This window comes from Babylonia areolata, chromosome 15, assembly GCF_041734735.1.
Source record: "Babylonia areolata isolate BAREFJ2019XMU chromosome 15, ASM4173473v1, whole genome shotgun sequence".
Lineage (NCBI taxonomy): Eukaryota > Metazoa > Mollusca > Gastropoda > Neogastropoda > Buccinidae > Babylonia > Babylonia areolata.
Window position 1 is genome coordinate 31,050,470 of NC_134890.1, and position 17,500 is coordinate 31,067,969.

The 17,500-nt window shown below is 45.8% G+C and overlaps 1 protein-coding gene across 1 annotated transcript in view; it reads left to right on the forward strand.

Moving 5' to 3' along the window:
* The window catches only part of LOC143290265 (EGF-like domain-containing protein 2), a 41,444-nt gene that overhangs the window by 9,123 nt on the left and 14,821 nt on the right, over positions 1-17,500 (forward strand). Inside the window, exons 2-6 of the mRNA XM_076599605.1 lie at positions 1,375-1,500; positions 6,330-6,479; positions 13,234-13,337; positions 15,359-15,484; positions 16,820-16,944. Coding sequence (XP_076455720.1) covers positions 1,375-1,500; positions 6,330-6,479; positions 13,234-13,337; positions 15,359-15,484; positions 16,820-16,944 — 631 coding nt within the window. The remainder of the gene's footprint in view (positions 1-1,374; positions 1,501-6,329; positions 6,480-13,233; positions 13,338-15,358; positions 15,485-16,819; positions 16,945-17,500) is intronic.

The window sequence follows — 17,500 nt, forward strand, 5'->3', positions numbered from 1 at the left end:
GATACTGATACTGATCTACATGATATGGCACCTCGTGTTCTGGTGCCACCTTTCCCTCCCTGGGAGTTAAAAGCAAACGTCAACATATGTGCTTCTGACACAACAAAAGGAGAATCTTCACATATTATAGCAGCATCTGTCAGAATTGAATTAGAAGAAAATTTTGATTATCATTTAAAAGTTTACACTGACGGCTCGGTTCTGGATGATAGCAGTGCGGGATCTGCTTTCGTCATTCCTGGCCTAAAAACAAAAAAATCATATTATTTAGGTAAGGGACATTCAATTTTTACAGCTGAATTGGTGGCCATCCTTATGGCTTTAAATCATCTTGTTCAAATACCAATGACGATAAGTAGTATCCTATTTTGTGTTGATTCTCAGTCTGTTTAAAAAAGTTTGCCCCTTTTTGAGAATAATAAAAAAAAGATTTATTGTTTGAAATCAGGTATTTATTGCACACCCTATTTGTGAAGGATACAAATGTTGATTTTTTTTTGGATACCATCCCACACTGGATTCCTTTATAACGACCAAGCAGACAGAGCAGCAAAAAGGGGAGCAAAGAATCATACAGATAGTGTAAAAGTAGGCCTATATTGCTCATTGTCATACAAGGAAATAAGCAATATACTAGAAAGAGACTTTTACAGGTGCTTAAATTCAAGTCTAAAACCTCATCAGTTGACTCTCTCAGACTTTGGTCCGATTCGCAGACCAATTCTGAGTTTAACTCTCAGACTATTATCAAATTCATTATGGACTAACTATTGTTCTAATGTCAAGTGCATATGTTAATTTTTGACTGTAGCTTGATGAAGCCTTATGTACACGAAAGTGTGTCTTCACAAGTGACTGAGAACGTTGATGTTTTTGACTTTTTGCATTTATTATCAGTTGTTTCGCTTGTCAGTTTAACGACTTCTCTTTTACGAAGCTCTATAAGTAATTTCCTGTAATTGTATTTAGATTTAAAAAAAAAATCTCCATTCATTCACATCTCCCACCCCTTCTAACCGATAATACTCAAAATGTATTCATAAATACTTTAACAAAATGTCTTCAATCACTGATATGTGTGACGGGACATTAACTCTCTCCATACGAACGGCGAAAGAGAAGACGTTAACCAATTACAACCATCAAAGTATTGCAAGTGGAAGGCTCTCATACTGAAGAGGTGAATGTTGACAAAGAATACCACAATTCTGACGACGGAAGCTAAAGGTTGGGTCATTGAGACACCCACTGGACATCCGAGGGGTCTGTGCAGAGGAGAAAAGAGGACTGGCCGTACTGAGTGAGTTAAACAAAATTCCTCCTCCTCTCACTTTGCTGTTGGTCGATCTTAAAACTGATGTCAATCTGTGACAGGGTACGCTGCCTTCAACTGTAGCAGGCCGGGTGTCGGTTGCATGAACGGGGGGCTTTGTCAGGTGGACGGAAACTGCGAGTGCTTGGGAACCACCTACTCTGGCTTTGACTGCTCCCAGGAAACTCGTGAGTTGACTAGGACTGACAGTGTAACCCATCACTATGTTCTTTTTACTTTTCCTCTTTTTTTCTTTCTTTTCTCTTCCTTCCGCACCATTGATATGTTAAGAAGGTTAACACACACACACACACACACACACACACACACACACACACACACACACACACACACACACACACACACACACAGAGACAAAGAGTGAGAAAGAGGCAGAGGGAGAGAGAGAGAGAGAGAGAGAGAGAGAGAGAGAGAGAGAGAGAGTAAACTTTTTTTAATTTGAGGGAAGTGGAATAGCATGCATAATCATGCTTCTTTACATTCATCTCTCATGTCAAAGAGAGGGAGAGACAGACAGACAGAGACAGAGAAACAGAGACAGAAAGACAGAGAACATTTTTCTCAAATGAGGGAAACGGAATAAGCATGCAAAGAGATAGATAGCAGGGCAAGGAGACAGAGACATAGACAGACAGACAGAGAGACAGAGACAGACAGAGACAGACAGAGAGACAGAGACAGACAGAGAGAGGGGAGAAAGGGTGAGGGGGACTCACACACCCAATGAATATAACAGATGAAGTGGGGACGGGGGTTTGAGGGGGAGGTGGGAGGGAGGGGGAGGTGCCAGTTGTTCACAGTTGTCTTGAGCTTAAAGAGGACAGTGTCTTGACACAACAGGAAGCACAACGGATGATTAATTAACAAAGTGTACACGTGTGTGTGTGTGTGTGTGTGTGTGTGTGTGTGTGTGTGTGTGTGTGTGTGTGTGTGTGTGTGTGTGTGTGTGTGTGTGTGTGTGTGTGTGTGTGTGTGTGTGTGTGTGTGTGTGTGTGTTTCTTTTTTTTTTCAAGCGGTGTTTTTTGGGTTTTTTTGTTTGTCGTTGTTTCAATCTCTCTGAAACTAAGTAAAAACCAATATCACTTCCTTTTACAAATCTGGGTGTGGCTGTATTAAAGGATCGTGCTGCGTGGAAGTGATGCCTCTGAAACGGCCCAGATGATGGGATAGGAAAAAACAACAACACACGAACAACACACACACACACACACACCACAACACACACACACACACACACACACCACAACACACACACACACACACACACACACTTCCTTTTGTCGTTCCCATGAAAACAAGCAAACAAACATACAAACAAAACCAAAGTACAGTACATTGTGTGATGGGTAACGTTCCCTTTTAAAACAGAAACGTGAGAATGATTCAAGTTCTGAGTCATGGCCTATCACACTGCAGTTCGTGACCTGAAAACTGCTGTATACCGACGCACACGTTTACAGGGGTGATAAATTAGCCACTGACACTATCTAGATTAAAAAAAAAAAAAAAATCTACATGGATGTAGTTTTGTTTTGAAGTGATGGATCTCTTCGTGTTTATTTTTAATAATTATTTTATATTATTTTATTTTGTTTTATTTTATTTCTTTTTTTTTTTTTCAAACTTCTTTTTATTCATGTTTTTACGTTTACATTTTTCACATGAATACAGAAGACATATAAAGTGGAGTGATGGCCCAGAGGTAACGCGTCCGCCTAGGAAGCGAGAGAATCTGAGCGCGCTGGTTCGAATCACGGCTCAGCCGCCGATATATTCTCCCCCTGCACTAGACCTTGAGTGGTGGTCTGGACGCTAGTCATTCGGTTCGGATGAGACGATAAACTGAGGTCCCGTGTGCAGCATGCACTTAGCGCACGTAAAAGAACGTAAAGCAACAAAAGGGTTGTCCTGGCAAAATTCTGTAAAAAAATCCACTTCGATAGGAAAAAACAAATAAAACTGCACGCAGGAAAAAATACAAAGAAAGAAAAAAAAGAAAAAAAGGGTGGCGCTGTCAGTGTAGCGACGAGCTCTCCCTGGGGAGAGCAGCCCGAATTTCACACAGATAAATCTGTTGTGACAAAAAGAGAAATACAATACAATACAATGCAGTATAATACAATACAATACAATGCAGTACAATACAATACAATGCAATGCAATGCAGTACAATACAATACAATGCAATGCAGTACAATACAGTACAATGCAATGCAATGCAGTACGATACAATACAATGCAGTACAATGCAATACAATACAATGCAATGCAGTACAATACAATACAATGCAGTACAATGCAATACAATACAATGCAATGCAGTACAATACAATACAATGCAGTACAATACAATACAATGCAGTATAATACAATACAATGCAGTACAATACAATACAATACAATACAATGCAGTACAATACAATGCAATGCAATGCAGTACAATACAATACAATGCAGTACAATACAATACAATACAATGCAGTACAATGCAATACAATGCAATACAATGCAATACAATGCAATACAATACAATACAATGCAGTACAATGCAATACAATACAATGCAATGCAGTACAATACAATACAATATAATACAATGCAGTACAATACAATACAATGCAATACAATACAATACAATGCAGTACAATACAATACAGTACAATACAATACAATGCAATTCAGTACAATACAATACAATACAATACAATACAATACAATACAATGCAGTACAATACAATACAATGCAATACAATACAATACAATACAATACAATACAATACAATGCAATTCAGTACAATACAATACAATGCAGTACAATACAATACAATGCAGTACAATACAATACAATACAAAACAATACAATACAATACAATACAGTACAATACAGTACAATACAATACAATGCAATTCAGTACAATACAATACAATGCAGTACAATACAATACAATGCAAAACAATACAATACAATACAATACAATACAATACAATCTTCTGCTGCCCATGTCAGAAGGAGTGTAGTAGGATTCATTAATAGAAAATGTCTCCGTCCCCATCTCTACGTGTGTCAGTATTATATCTCAATTTATGATTGTTTGTCTTTTCTCGGATATCATATTGATGAAGCTCTAATTTCAAAATGTTAAAAAAAAAAGAAAGAAAAAAGAAGAAGAAAAATGAAAGAAAGAAAGAAAGAACCCCCCCAAAAACAACAACAACAACAACAACAACAACAACAACTAACTTATGTTTGTGTGTGTGTGTGTGTGTGTGTGTGTGTGTGTGTGTGTGTGTGTGTGTGTGTGTGTGTGTGTGTGTGTGTGTGTGTGTGTGTGTGTGTGTGTGTTCTTTTTTTTCTTTTTCGTTGTTGTCAGGATTCGTTATAATCTCTTTGTCAGCGATATCCCAAGATTAGTAATTCAAGATTTTTTTGTTTGTTTTTGTTTGTTTGTTTGTTTGTTTGTTTTTTGGTCAGGAGAGTTTCAGTTTCAGTTTGTAAAAAAGGCGTAACTGCTTTCGGACAAATCCATATACTCTACACCACATCTGCTGAGGCAGATTCCTGACCTGGCAGCATAACGGAATGCGCTAAGGCAGGCCCTGTGTGTATGTATGTTATATTTGTGTACTGATCAGAGTGGATTTCATCTGCAGAATCTGGTCATAAAACAACCCTTTTGGTGCCCTGGGTTCTTTAAGAGTGCGCCAAGAGCGTGCTGCACACTGGTGACCTCGGTTTATCGTCTCACCCGACGACGGGCGCAGTAGCCGAGTGGTTAAAGCGTTGGACTGTCAATCTGAGGGTCCCGGGTTCGAATCACGGTGATGGCGCCTGGTGGGTAAAGGGTGGAGATTTTTACGATCTCCCAGGTCAACATATGTGCAGACCTGCTAGTGCCTGAACCCCCTTCGTGTGTATATGCAAGCAGAAGATCAAATACGCACGTTAAAGATCTTGTAATCCATGTCAGCGTTCGGTGGGTTATGGAAACAAGAGCATACCCAGCATGCACACCCCCGAAAACGGAGTATGGCTGCCTACATGGCGGGGTAAAAACGGTCATACACGTAAAATCCAACTCGTGTGCATACGAGTGAACGTGGGAGTTGCAGCCCACGAACGCAGAAGAAGAAGAAGAAGTCTCACCCGATTAACTACACCCTCAGTTTGATGATTTTTCAGTCAAACTTTTCAATACAATACAATACAATACAATACAATACAATACAATGCATCTTGATTCATCCATTTTGAACTTAAACTTGGGAGAAAGGGCGAGATGACAGCGAGATTCGAACCCTGACCCTTACGGGCTCTGTATTCAGTGGCAGATAAGCGCGGTCTTTTGAAACCATTTCTCACATCTTGCTTCTTGAGAATGATCAAAGGAGAACGGTCGGTTTTGATGACGTGTGCAGAGTTCATCGTGCACGGCAACTGTCTGAGACATAACCCCTGTAATGACGTGTGCAGAGTTCATCATGCACGGCAACTGTCTGAGACATAACCCCTGTAATGACGTGTGCAGAGTTCATCATGCAAGACAACTGTCTGAGACATAACCCCTGTAATGACGTGTGCAGAGTTCATCATGCACGGCAACTGTCTGAGATATAACTCCCTGTAATGACGTGTGCAGAGTTCATGATGCAAGACAACTGTCTGAGACATAACCCCCTGTAATGACGCATTTGTAATGACGTGTGCAGAATTCATCATGCACGGCATGTGCAGTTCACCATGCACGGCAACTGTCTGAGACATAACCCCCTGTAATGACGCACTTGTAATGACGTGTGCAGAGTTCACCATGCACGGCAACTGTCTGAGACATAACCCCCTGTAATGACGCACTTGTAATGGCGTGTGCAGAGTTCATCATGCACGGCAACTGTCTGAGACATAACCCCCTGTAATGACGTGTGCAGAGTTCACCATGCACGGCAACTGTCTGAGACATAACCCCTTGTAATGACGCACTTGTAATGACGTGTGCAGAGTTTATCATGCACGGCAACTGTCTGAGAGATAACCCCTGTCGGAACGGAGGTACGTGCTATGATGACATGGTTTCCATCAGCGGCCAAAGAAGGTCTCAGTGCTACTGTCCCGTGGAGTACTATGGAGAGTTCTGCGAGCGTCCCAGTGGTGAGGAGCCGTGCTTGGGTTGTTGTGGTGGTGTGGTGGTGTGGTGTGGTGTGGTGTGCTGCTGTGGTGTGGTGTGGTGTGGTGTGGTGTGGTGCTGTGGTGTGGTGTGGTGTGGTGTGCTGCTGTGGTGAGGTGTGGTGTGGTGTGTTGTGGTGGTGGTGTGGTGTGGTGTGGTGTGCTGCGGTGTGGTGAGGTGTGGTGTGGTGTGCTGTGGTGTGGTGTGCTGTGGTGTGCTGTGGTGTGCTGTGGTGTGGTGTGCTGTGCTGTGGCGTGGTGTGCTGTGGTGTGGTGTGCTGTGCTGTGGTGTGCTGTGCTGTGGCGTGGTGTGGTGTGGCGTGGTGTTCTGTGGTGTGGTGTGCTGTGGCGTGGCGTGGTGTGCTGTGCTGTGCTGTGCTGTGCTGTGGTGTGGTGTGCTGTGCTGTGCTGTGGTGTGCTGTGCTGTGGTGTGCAGTGCTGTGGTGTGGTGTGGTGTGGTGTGGTGTGGTGTGGTGTGCTGTGCTGTGGTGTGCTGTGGTGTGCTGTGGTGTGGTGTGGTGTGCTGTGGTGTGCTGTGCTGTGCTGTGCTGTGGTGTACTGTGCTGTGCTGTGCTGTGCTGTGCTGTGGTGTAGTGTGGTGTGGTGTACTGTGCTGTGCTGTCGGTCAGTGGCTGTGGTCAGTCGTGATGCCACTGCCCGGTAGGGTTGAACGGAGAGTAGTGCGAGCGTCCCAGTGGTGAGGCACTGTGCTTGTGTTGTTGTTGTTGTGCTGTGTTGTGCTGTGTTGTGTGTTGTGGTGTGATGTTGTGGTGTTGTGGTGTGCTGTGTTGTGCTGTGCTGTGTGGTGTTGTACCGTGTTGTTGTTGTGTTGTGTGGTGTGGTGTGATGTTGTGGTGTGCTGTGTTGTGCTGTGCTGTGTGGTGTTGTACCGTGTTGTTGTTGTGTTGTGTGGTGTGGTGTGATGTTGTGGTGTGCTGTGTTGTGCTGTGCTGTGTGGTGTTGTACCGTGTTGTTGTTGTGTTGTGTGGTGTGGTGTGATGTTGTGGTGTGCTGTGTTGTGCTGTGCTGTGTGGTGTTGTACCGTGTTGTTGTTGTGTCGGTGTGGTGTGATGTTGTGGTGTTGTGTTGTGCTGTGTTGTGCTGTGCTGTGTGGTGTTGTGCTGTGCTGTGTGGTGTTGTGCTGTGCTGTGTGGTGTTGTACCGTGTTGTTGTTGTGTCGGTGTGGTGTGGTGTGGTGTGGTGTGCTGTGTTGTGCTGTGCTGTGCTGTGCTGTGCTGTGCTGTGTTGTGCTGTGCTGTGTGGTGTTGTACCGTGTTGTTGTTGTGTGGTGTGGTGTGCTGTGCTGTGTTGTGCTGTGCTGTGTGGTGTTGTACCGTGTTGTTGTTGTGTTGGTGTGGTGTGGTGTGGTGTGGTGTGGTGTGCTGTGCTGTGTTGTGCTGTGCTGTGTGGTGTTGTACCGTGTTGTTGTTGTGTGGTGTGGTGTGCTGTGCTGTGTTGTGCTGTGCTGTGCTGTGTGGTGTTGTACCGTGTTGTTGTTGTGTTGGTGTGGTGTGGTGTGGTGTGGTGTGGTGTGCTGTGGTGTGCTGTGCTGTGTTGTGCTGTGCTGTGTTGTGCTGTGCTGTGTGGTGTTGTACCGTGTTGTTGTTGTGTTGGTGTGGTGTGGTGTGGTGTGGTGTGGTGTGGTGTGCTGTGCTGTGCTGTGTTGTGCTGTGCTGTGCTGTGTGGTGTTGTACCGTGTTGTTGTTGTGTTGTGTTGTGTGGTGTGGTGTGGTGTGATGTTGTGGTGTGCTGTGTTGTGCTGTGCTGTGTTGTGCTGTGCTGTGTTGTGCTGTGCTGTGTGGTGTTGTACCGTGTTGTTGTGTTGGTGTGGTGTGGTGTGGTGTTGTGGTGTTGTGTTGTGCTGTGTGGTGTTGTACCGTGTTGTTGTGTTGGTGTGGTGTGGTGTGATGTTGTGGTGTTGTGTTGTGCTGTGTGGTGTTGTACCGTGTGTGTTGTGTGGTGTGGTGTGATGTTGTGGTGTTGTGTTGTGCTGTGACTGTGCTGTGCTGTGGTTGTGCTGTGTGCTGTGTTGTGCTGTGCTGTGTGGTGTTGTACGTGTTGTTGTTGTGTTGGTGTGGTGTGGTGTGGTGTGGTGTGGTGTGCTGTGCTTTGCTGTGTTGTGGCTGTGCTGTGTGTGGTGTTGTACTGTGCTGTGCTGTGCTGTGGTTGTGCTGTGCCTGTGTGTGCTGTGCGTGTGCTGTGCTGTGCCTGTGCTGTGTTGTGCCTGTGCTGTGTGTGGTGTTGTACCGTGTTGTGTTGTTCGTGTCGGTTGTGGTGTGGTGTGGTTGGTTGGTGTGGTGTGCTGTTGTGGTGTTGTGTTGTGCTGTGCTGTGTTGTGCTTTGCTGTGTGGCTGTTGTACTGTGTGTTGTTGTGTCGGTGTTGTGGTGTCGGTGTGGATGTGGTGTGGTGTGGTGTGGTGTGGTGTGGTGTGCTGTGCTTGTGCTGTGCCTGTGTTGTGACTGTGCTGTGTTGTGCTGTGCTGTGGTGGTGTGGTGTTGTACCGTGTTGTTGTTGTGTTGGTGTGGTGTGGTGTGGTGTGGTGTGGTGTGCTGTGCTGTGCTGTGTTGTGCTGTGCTGTGTGGTGTTGTACTGTGCTGTGCTGTGCTGTGTTGTGCTGTGCTGTGTTGTGCTGTGCTGTGCTGTGCTGTGCTGTGCTGTGTTGTGCTGTGCTGTGTGGTGTTGTACCGTGTTGTTGTTGTGTCGGTGTGGTGTGGTGTGGTGTGGTGTGGTGTGGTGTGATGTTGTGGTGTTGTGTTGTGCTGTGCTGTGTTGTGCTGTGCTGTGTGGTGTTGTACTGTGTTGTTGTTGTGTCGGTGTGGTGTGGTGTGGTGTGGTGTGGTGTGGTGTGGTGTGGTGTGGTGTGCTGTGCTGTGCTGTGCTGTGCTGTGCTGTGTTGTGCTGTGCTGTGTTGTGCTGTGCTGTGTGGTGTTGTACCGTGTTGTTGTTGTGTCGGTGTGGTGTGGTGTGGTGTGGTGTGGTGTGGTGTGGTGTGGTGTGGTGTGCTGTGGTGTGCTGTGTTTGTGCTGTGCTGTGTGGTGTTTGTACCGTTGTTGTTGTTGTGTCGGCTGTGGTGTGGTGTGGTGTGGTGTGGTGCGCCTGTGCTGTGCTGTGCTGTGTTGTGCTGTGCTGTGTGGTGTTGTACCGTGTTGTTGTTGTTGTGTCGGTGTGGTGTGGTGTACTGTGCTGTGCTGTAATGTGCTTTGTGGTGTGGTATGCTGTTGTTAGTGTGGTGTGGTGTAGTGCTGTGTTGTGCTGTGCTGTGCTGTATGTGCTTTTGTGGTGTGGTACGCTGTTGTTTAGTGTGGTTGTGTGTGTGTTGTGTTGTGTTGTGCAGTGTTGTGTTGTGTTGTGTTGTTGTGTGCGTATGTTGTGCTGTGCTGTGTTTGTTGCTGTGCGTGTTGGTGTTTGTGTGGTGTTGTGTATGGTTGTGTGTGTGGTGTTTGTGCTGTGCAGTGTTGTGTTGTGTGTGTTGTGTGCTTGTTGTGCTGTGCTGTGTGTTGACCGTGGTGTTGTGTTTGTGTGGTGTTGTGCTAGTTGTGGTGTGCTGTGTTGTGCCGTGCTGTTGTGTTGTGTGTGTGTGCTTGTTGTGCTGTGTGTGCTGTGTTGTGTTGTGTTGTGCTGTGGTGTGGTGTGTTGTGTTTGTGCTGTTGGCTGTGCGTGTTGTTGTGTTGTTGGCTGTGCTGTGTTGTGTTGTCGTGTGTGTGTTGGTGTGGTGTGTGGTGTTGTGGTGTTGTGTGTGCAGTGTTGTTGTCGTGTTGTTGTTGGTGTGGTGTGGTTGTGTTGTGGTGTGTGTGGCAGTGTGTGTTTGTCGTGGTTTGTGTGTGTGTTGGTGTTGTGTTGTGTTGTGTGCTGTGCTGTGCTGTGCTGTGTTGTGCTGTGAGTGTTGTTGTTGTTGTTGGTGTGTGTGTGGTGTGGGTGTTGTTGCTGTGCTGCTGGTGTGCTGTGCTGTGTGGTGTGTACTGTGCTGTGCTGTGTGTGTTGGTGTGTTGTATGTGCATGCCTATGCGTGCTGTGCGTGTGTCGTTGCCGTGTTGTGTTGTCCGTGTGTTGTGTTCGTGTGTGTGGTGTGGATTGGTTTGTATGTATTGTACAGTCTTCTGGCTGTGTGCTTCGTGGTGTTTTCTGTGTTGTTGTTGTCGGTTGGTGTGTTGTGTGTTGGTGTGTGGGGTGGTGTGGGTGTGACTGTGCTGTTTGGTTGTTGTGTTTCTGTGTTGCTGCTGGTATTCTGTGTGTAGTGTAGTGTGGTGTGGTGTGTTGTGTTGTGCTGTGCTGTGTGGTGTTGTACCGTGTTGTTGTTGTGTCGGTGTGGTGTGGTGTGGTGTGGTGTGGTGTGGTGTGCTGTGCTGTGTTGTGTTGTGCTGTGCTGTGTGGTGTTGTACCGTGTTGTTGTTGTGTCGGTGTGGTGTGGTGTGGTGTGGTGTGGTGTGGTGTGCTGTGCTGTGTTGTGCTGTGCTGTGCTGTGTTGTGCTGTGCTGTGTTGTGCTGTGCTGTGCTGTGTTGTGCTGTGCTGTGTTGTGCTGTGCTGTGTTGTGTTGTGCTGTGCTGTGCTGTGTTGTGCTGTGCTGTGTTGTGCTGTGCTGTGCTGTGCTGTGTTGTGCTGTGCTGTGCTGTGCTGTGCTGTGTTGTGCTGTGCTGTGTGGTGTTGTACCGTGTTGTTGTTGTGTCGGTGTGGTGTGGTGTGGTGTGCTGTGCTGTGGTGTGGTGTGCTGTGCTGTGTTGTGCTGTGCTGTGCTGTGTTGTGTTGTGCTGTGCTGTGCTGTGCTGTGTTGTGTTGTGCTGTGCTGTGTGGTGTTGTACCGTGTTGTTGTTGTGTCGGTGTGGTGTGGTGTGGTGTGGTGTACTGTGCTGTGCTGTAATGTGCTTTGTGGTGTGGTATGCTGTTGTTTTTAGTGTGGTGTGTTGTGTTGTGTTGTGCTGTGCTGTTCCGTGCTGTGCTGTGCTGTAATGTGCTTTGTGGTGTGGTACGCTGTTGTTTAGTGTGGTGTGGTGTGTTGTGTTGTGTTGTGTTGTGTTGTGTTGTGCTGTTCCGTGCTGTTCTGTTGAGCTGTGCTGTGCTGTGCTGTGTTGTGTTGTTTTGTGTGGTGTTGTGTTGTGCTGTGCTGTGTTGTGCCGTGCAGTGTTGTGTTGTGTGGTGTTGTGCTATGTTGTGCTGTGCTGTGTTGTGCCGTGCTGTGTTGTTTTGTGTGGTGTTGTGTTGTGCTGTGCTGTGTTGTGCCGTGCAGTGTTGTGTTGTGTGGTGTTGTGCTATGTTGTGCTGTGCTGTGCTGTGTTGTGCTGTGTTGTGCTGTGCAGTGTTGTGTTGTGTTGTGCTGTGCTGTGCTGTGCTGTGTTGTGCTGTGCAGTGTTGTGTTGTGTGGTGTGGTGTTGTGTTGTGCTGTGCTGTGCTGTGCTGTGCAGTGTTGTGTTGTGTGGTGTTGTGTTGTGTTGTGCTGTGCAGTGTTGTGTCGTGTTGTGTTGTGTGGTGTTGTGTTGTGTTGTGCTGTGCTGTGCTGTACTGTGTTGTGCTGTGCAGTGTTGTGTTGTGTTGTGTTGTGTGGTGTGGTGTTGTGCTGTGCTGTGCTGTGCTGTGCTGTGTTGTGTTGTGCTGTGCTGTGTGGTGTTGGTTTCCGTTGTATCATGCCGTATCTTTACGTGACGTGCCACGTATTGTCGTGTCGTGTCGTGTCGTGTCGCATTGTATCGTATCGTATTGAATCGTATCGTATTGAATAACACCAGATCTCTCTGTGTGAACATCGGGCTGCTTCCCAATGTTTGTTGTTGTCGTTGTTGTTGTTGTTGGTGGTGGTGGTGGCGTTACTGATGTGGTTGTTGTTGTTAATCTGTTGTTGCTGCTGGTATTCTTGGTAGCTGTCTCGATGTTACTGCTGTGGTTATTGTTACTAATCTGTTGCTGTTGTTATATTTGTTGTTAGAAGTGGCCACGGTGGTAGTGTTGTGGTTATTGTTGCTAATCTGTTGCTGTTGTCATGGACGTTGCTAACAGTGGTCTTAATGGTATTGCTGTGGTTATTGTTGCTAATCTGTTGATGTTGTCATGGATCTGCTATGGTTAAATAGTGTTGAGATTTTGTTGTTGTTGTTGCTGTTGTTGTTGGTAGTGGTTGTCGATGTTGCTGCAGTGGTTGTTGTTGTTGTTGTTGTTGAAGCTGTTGGTGTTGGTAGTGGTTGTCGATGTTGCTGCAGTGGTTGTTGTTGTTGTTGTTGTTGTTGGTAGTGGTTGTCGATGTTGCTGCAGTGGTTGTTGTTGTTGTTGTTGTTGAAGCTGTTGGTGTTGTCGCTGCTGTTCTTTTTGTTGGTAGAAGTCTCGATGTCACAATAATATTGTTGTTGCTAACATGTTGTTGTTCTTGGTTGTTGTTGGTTGCGTTGTTAATGTCGTGTTTGTTGTCGTAGCAGTTGTTGATGGTGGTTGTGGTGGTGGTGGTGGTGATACATACATACATACATAGGCCCTACATGCATGCATACATACATACATACTTGATATACGCACAGCGAATAAATGAAAAAGATGAAAATTGTATACATAGGCCCTACATACATACATACATACATAGGCCCTACATGCATACATACATGCATACATAGGCCCTACATACATACATACATACATACATACATACATAGGCCCTACATATATACATACATACATATACGCACAGCGAACGGATGAAGAAAAGGATGATTATTTAAAAAAAAATGTTTCGCTGTGTTTGTTTTGTTGCTTTTTTTCAGTGCAGAGCGAATGTTACCGTGACCAGATGATCATCAATATCTATCCGGGGGACCGTTTCTCGGGGAATGTCTTCCTGCAGGGAGCACCTGGAGTCTCATGCACCGTAAGCCATCCCGCGATGACATGACGTCATACGTCCTATGACGTCATATATGTCACGTTTGACGCGTCCCCCCCCCCCCCCCCCCGAGTCATTGATATGCTTTTTTTTTTCTTAATTGACTCACTTGTGTAAACAAAGTGTCTATGTTTTAACCCGATGTTCGGTTGTCTCTGTGTGTGTGTGTGTGTGTGTGTGTGTCCGTGGTAAACTTTAACATTGACATTTTCTCTGCAAATACTTTGTCAGTTGACACCAAATTAGGCATAAAAATAGGGAAAATTCAGTTCTTTCCAGTCATCTTGTTTAAAACAATATTGCACCTCTGGGATGGGCACAAAAAAAAATAAAAAATGAAGCCTACTTATATGCAAACTGCATTTACTGTTATATTTATATTGTTTGTATTCTCTAAACTTGGCACTTTGACTCTGATATTCTGATCCAACAACAAGAGCAGTCATTATTATCATTTTTTGTTCAAACAGGAACTTCTTATGCTAAACATGGAATTTTTATTTATTTTACAAATGTTTTGGTGCAGATAGTAAAAAAGGGAAATTACTCTGTAATTAATGCTAGGGGACTTAATTTATCACAAGTGAGTCTTGAAGGCCTTGCCTCTCTTGTTTCTTTTCTTCTTACCTCATTCGACTCCAGGCGCGAGTTAACTCGTACCATGATTACTTCCCCCTGTGGACCAGGTACGAGCATTCTCGTACCAACACTTTATTCCAGTTTCGTTCATTCTTGCTTGGTACAGTTGGCGTGCTAAACTGAACCGTTTACGGATTCTGTCAGTATGAAAACGAAGCTTTGTTTGAGTGGTTAAACACAACAATTCTCCATCCATGTTCGCTATTTTAGTGAACCACCCTGTGGTTTTTTTTTTATTATTTTTTTTTTTTACTGCTGTGGTCTCGTGTAGTGCTGGTCCAGGGTTGTTGTAGCAGGCATGCAGCTGTGGAGTAGAATGAGTTAATGGCCAACAATCAAGTGGCAGCTGTGGAGTAGAATGAGTTAATGGCCAACAATCAAGTGGCAGCTGTGGAGTAGAATGAGTTAATGGCCAACAATCAAGTGGCAGCTGTGGAGTAGAATGAGTTAATGGCCAACAATCAAGTGGAAGCTGAGGGGTAGAATGAGTTAATGGCCAACAATCAAGTGGCAGCTGTGGAGTAGAATGAGTTAATGGCCAACAATCAAGTGGAAGCTGAGGGGTAGAATGAGTTAATGGCCAACAATCAAGTGGCAGCTGTGGAGTAGAATGAGTTAATGGCCAACAATCAAGTGGCAGCTGTGGAGTAGAATGAGTTAATGGCCAACAATCAAGTGGAAGCTGAGGGGTAGAATGAGTTAATGGCCAACAATCAAGTGGCAGCTGTGGAGTAGAATGAGTTAATGGCCAACAATCAAGTGGCAGCTGTGGAGTAGAATGAGTTAATGGCCAACAATCAAGTGAGAGCTGTGGGGTACAATGAGTTAATGGCCAACAATCATATGAGAGCTGTATTATCAATGTTTTTTTTCCCCCCATTTACAGCTTAGTCTTTTTTTTTTTCCCCCAAGGAGAGTAACTATCAAACTAGGAGGCAAAATTGCACTTTTTTTTTCCCAAGGAGAGTAACTATCAAACTAGGAGGCAAAATTGCACTGGCTCTCAGTCGGTGCTGCAGCCTCGTGGGCTTGTTGGCCTTTGGGAACCATACCATCCCAACGCGGACTGTTCTGAAAATCCTCTTGGCTGAAAGAGTGGGGATGTTACTTGAGAGTGCAAGACACTCTCCATAATAATCAAATTGTAGCCCAGATAGCTGGGACAGCAGTTGCCTCCTCTGCTGTTCTGGTGGTAATTAAGATGGACACGACTGACTATCATATACAAAATGGTAATGCCAGTTTGCACAAATTCATTTTCTTTTATTGAAGATAATGAAGCAGTGTGTGTGTGTGTGTGTGTGTGTGTGTGTGTGTGTGTGTGTGTGTGTGTGTGTGTGTGTGCTGTATTACCACTTCCGAGTCAGGTGCCGCCAGTGCACAGTCAGGTGAGCTTCACCCTTGACCCTGTCCGGAGCAAGTGGCGGGGCTTTGCCACTGAGCTCCCGTACAACGGCACGGACTGTGGAGCTAGGCCTAACATCTCCAGAACTGTGAGTCAGTGTGTGTGTGTGTGTGTGTGTGTGTGTGTGTGTGTGTGTGTGTGTGTGAAGCTAGGCCTAACTTCTCCACCACTGTGAGTCAGTGTGTGTGTGTGTGTGTGTGTGTGTGTGTGTGTGTGTGTGTGTGTGTGGAGCTAGGCCTAACGTCTCCACCACTGAGTCAGTGTGTGTGTGTGTGTGTGTGTGTCTATGTGTGTGTGTGTGTGTGTGTGGAGCTAGGCCTAACGTCTCCAGAACTGTGAGTCAGTGTGTGTGTGTGTGTGTGTGTGTGTGTGTGTGTGTGTGTGTGTGTGTGTGGAGCTAGGCCTAACGTCTCCAGAACTGTGAGTCAGTGTGTGTGTGTGTGTGTGTGTGTGTGTGTGTGTGTGTGTGTGTGTGTGTGTGTGTGTGGAGCTAGGCCTAACGTCTCCAGAACTGTGAGTCAGTGTGTGTGTGTGTGTGTGTGTGTGTGTGTGTGTGTGTGTGTGTGGAGCTAGGCCTAACGTCTCCAGAACTGTGAGTCAGTGTGTGTGTGTGTGTGTGTGTGTGTGTGTGTGTGTGTGTGTGTGTGTGTGTGTGTGTGGAGCTAGGCCTAACGTCTCCAGAACTGTGAGTCAGTGTGTGTGTGTGTGTGTGTGTGTGTGTGTGTGTGTGTGTGTGTAGAGTTAAGCCTAACATCTCCACCACTGTGAGTCAGTGTGTGTGTGTGTGTGTGTGTGTGTGTGTGTGTGTGTGTGTGTGTGTGTGTGTGGTGCCAAGCCTAACATCTCCACCACTGTGAGACAGAGACTGTTTGTGTGTGTGTGTGTGTGTGTGTGTGTGTGTGTGTGTGTGTGTGTGTGTGTGTGCACGGAGTTATGCTATGTTATGTTATGTTATGTCGTGTCAAGTTACGTGTGTGGTCTACTGTGTGTTATGTTGTGTTGTGTCGTTACGTGTGTAATCTACTGTTTGTTATGTTGCGTTATATCAAGTAACGTGTGTAATCTACAGTTTGTTATGTTGTGTTGTGTCGTTACGTGTGTAATCTACTGTTTGTTATGTTGTGTTGTGTCGTTACGTGTGTAATCTACTGTTTGTTATGTTGTGTTATGTCAAGTTACGTGTGTAATCTACCGTTTGTTATGTTGTGTTATGTCAAGTTACGTGTGTAATCTACTCTTCGTTATGTTGTGTTATGTCAAGTTACGTGTGTGATCTACTCTGTGTCATGTTATATTGTGTCAAGTTACGTGTGTGACAAACTCTGTGTTATGTTATGCTGTGTCAAGTTACGTGTGTGACAAACTCTGTGTTATGTTATGCTGTGTCAAGTTACGTGTGTGACCTACGAACAATGAATGGCAGGCCACGGAGATCATCTACACATACGACGTGACGGTGCAGTACGACATCACAGGAAGGAACCCCCACCTGGACGAAATCATCTCCATCTCCTGTCCGAGACCCAACGTGCCTGCTGGAGCCATCGGGTTTGTCAGTTATCATGTCATCAGTATGTTGTCCCAACTGTGTGCTTTGCGCTAAGATTTGACTACAGGCGTCTTGCCCAAGTTACATCCCCACTCTCTCAGTCTTTTAAGACAATCGGCGTTGGGATGGTTCCCAAAGGCCAGTTAGCCCCCAAGGCTGCAGCACTAAAGAGCCAGTGCAGTCTTGCCTCCTAGTTTGAGAGTTTTAGTCCTGCAGACTTGGAGGCTAGTTTGCCTTTTGGGAACCATCCCAACACCAACTGTCCCAAAATCCTCTTTGGCCGAGAGAGTGGGGATGTAACTTGGGCAAGACACTCTCCACTATAATCAAATTCTAGCCCAGACTGTCGGGACAGCAGTTGCCTCCTCTGCTGTCTGATGGTCATAGTCAGACACGACTGACTAGCATAGAGGGATGGGGACTAGGGGACGGAGGTGAGGGGTGAAGGTGGTGGTTGTGGATGTGGTTGGAGGGAGGGTTGAGGAGAAGGGGGGTTCAGGGGGTGGGGTGGGGGGTGAGGGGAAGGTAAGGATAGTGGTGGTGGTGGTGGTGCTG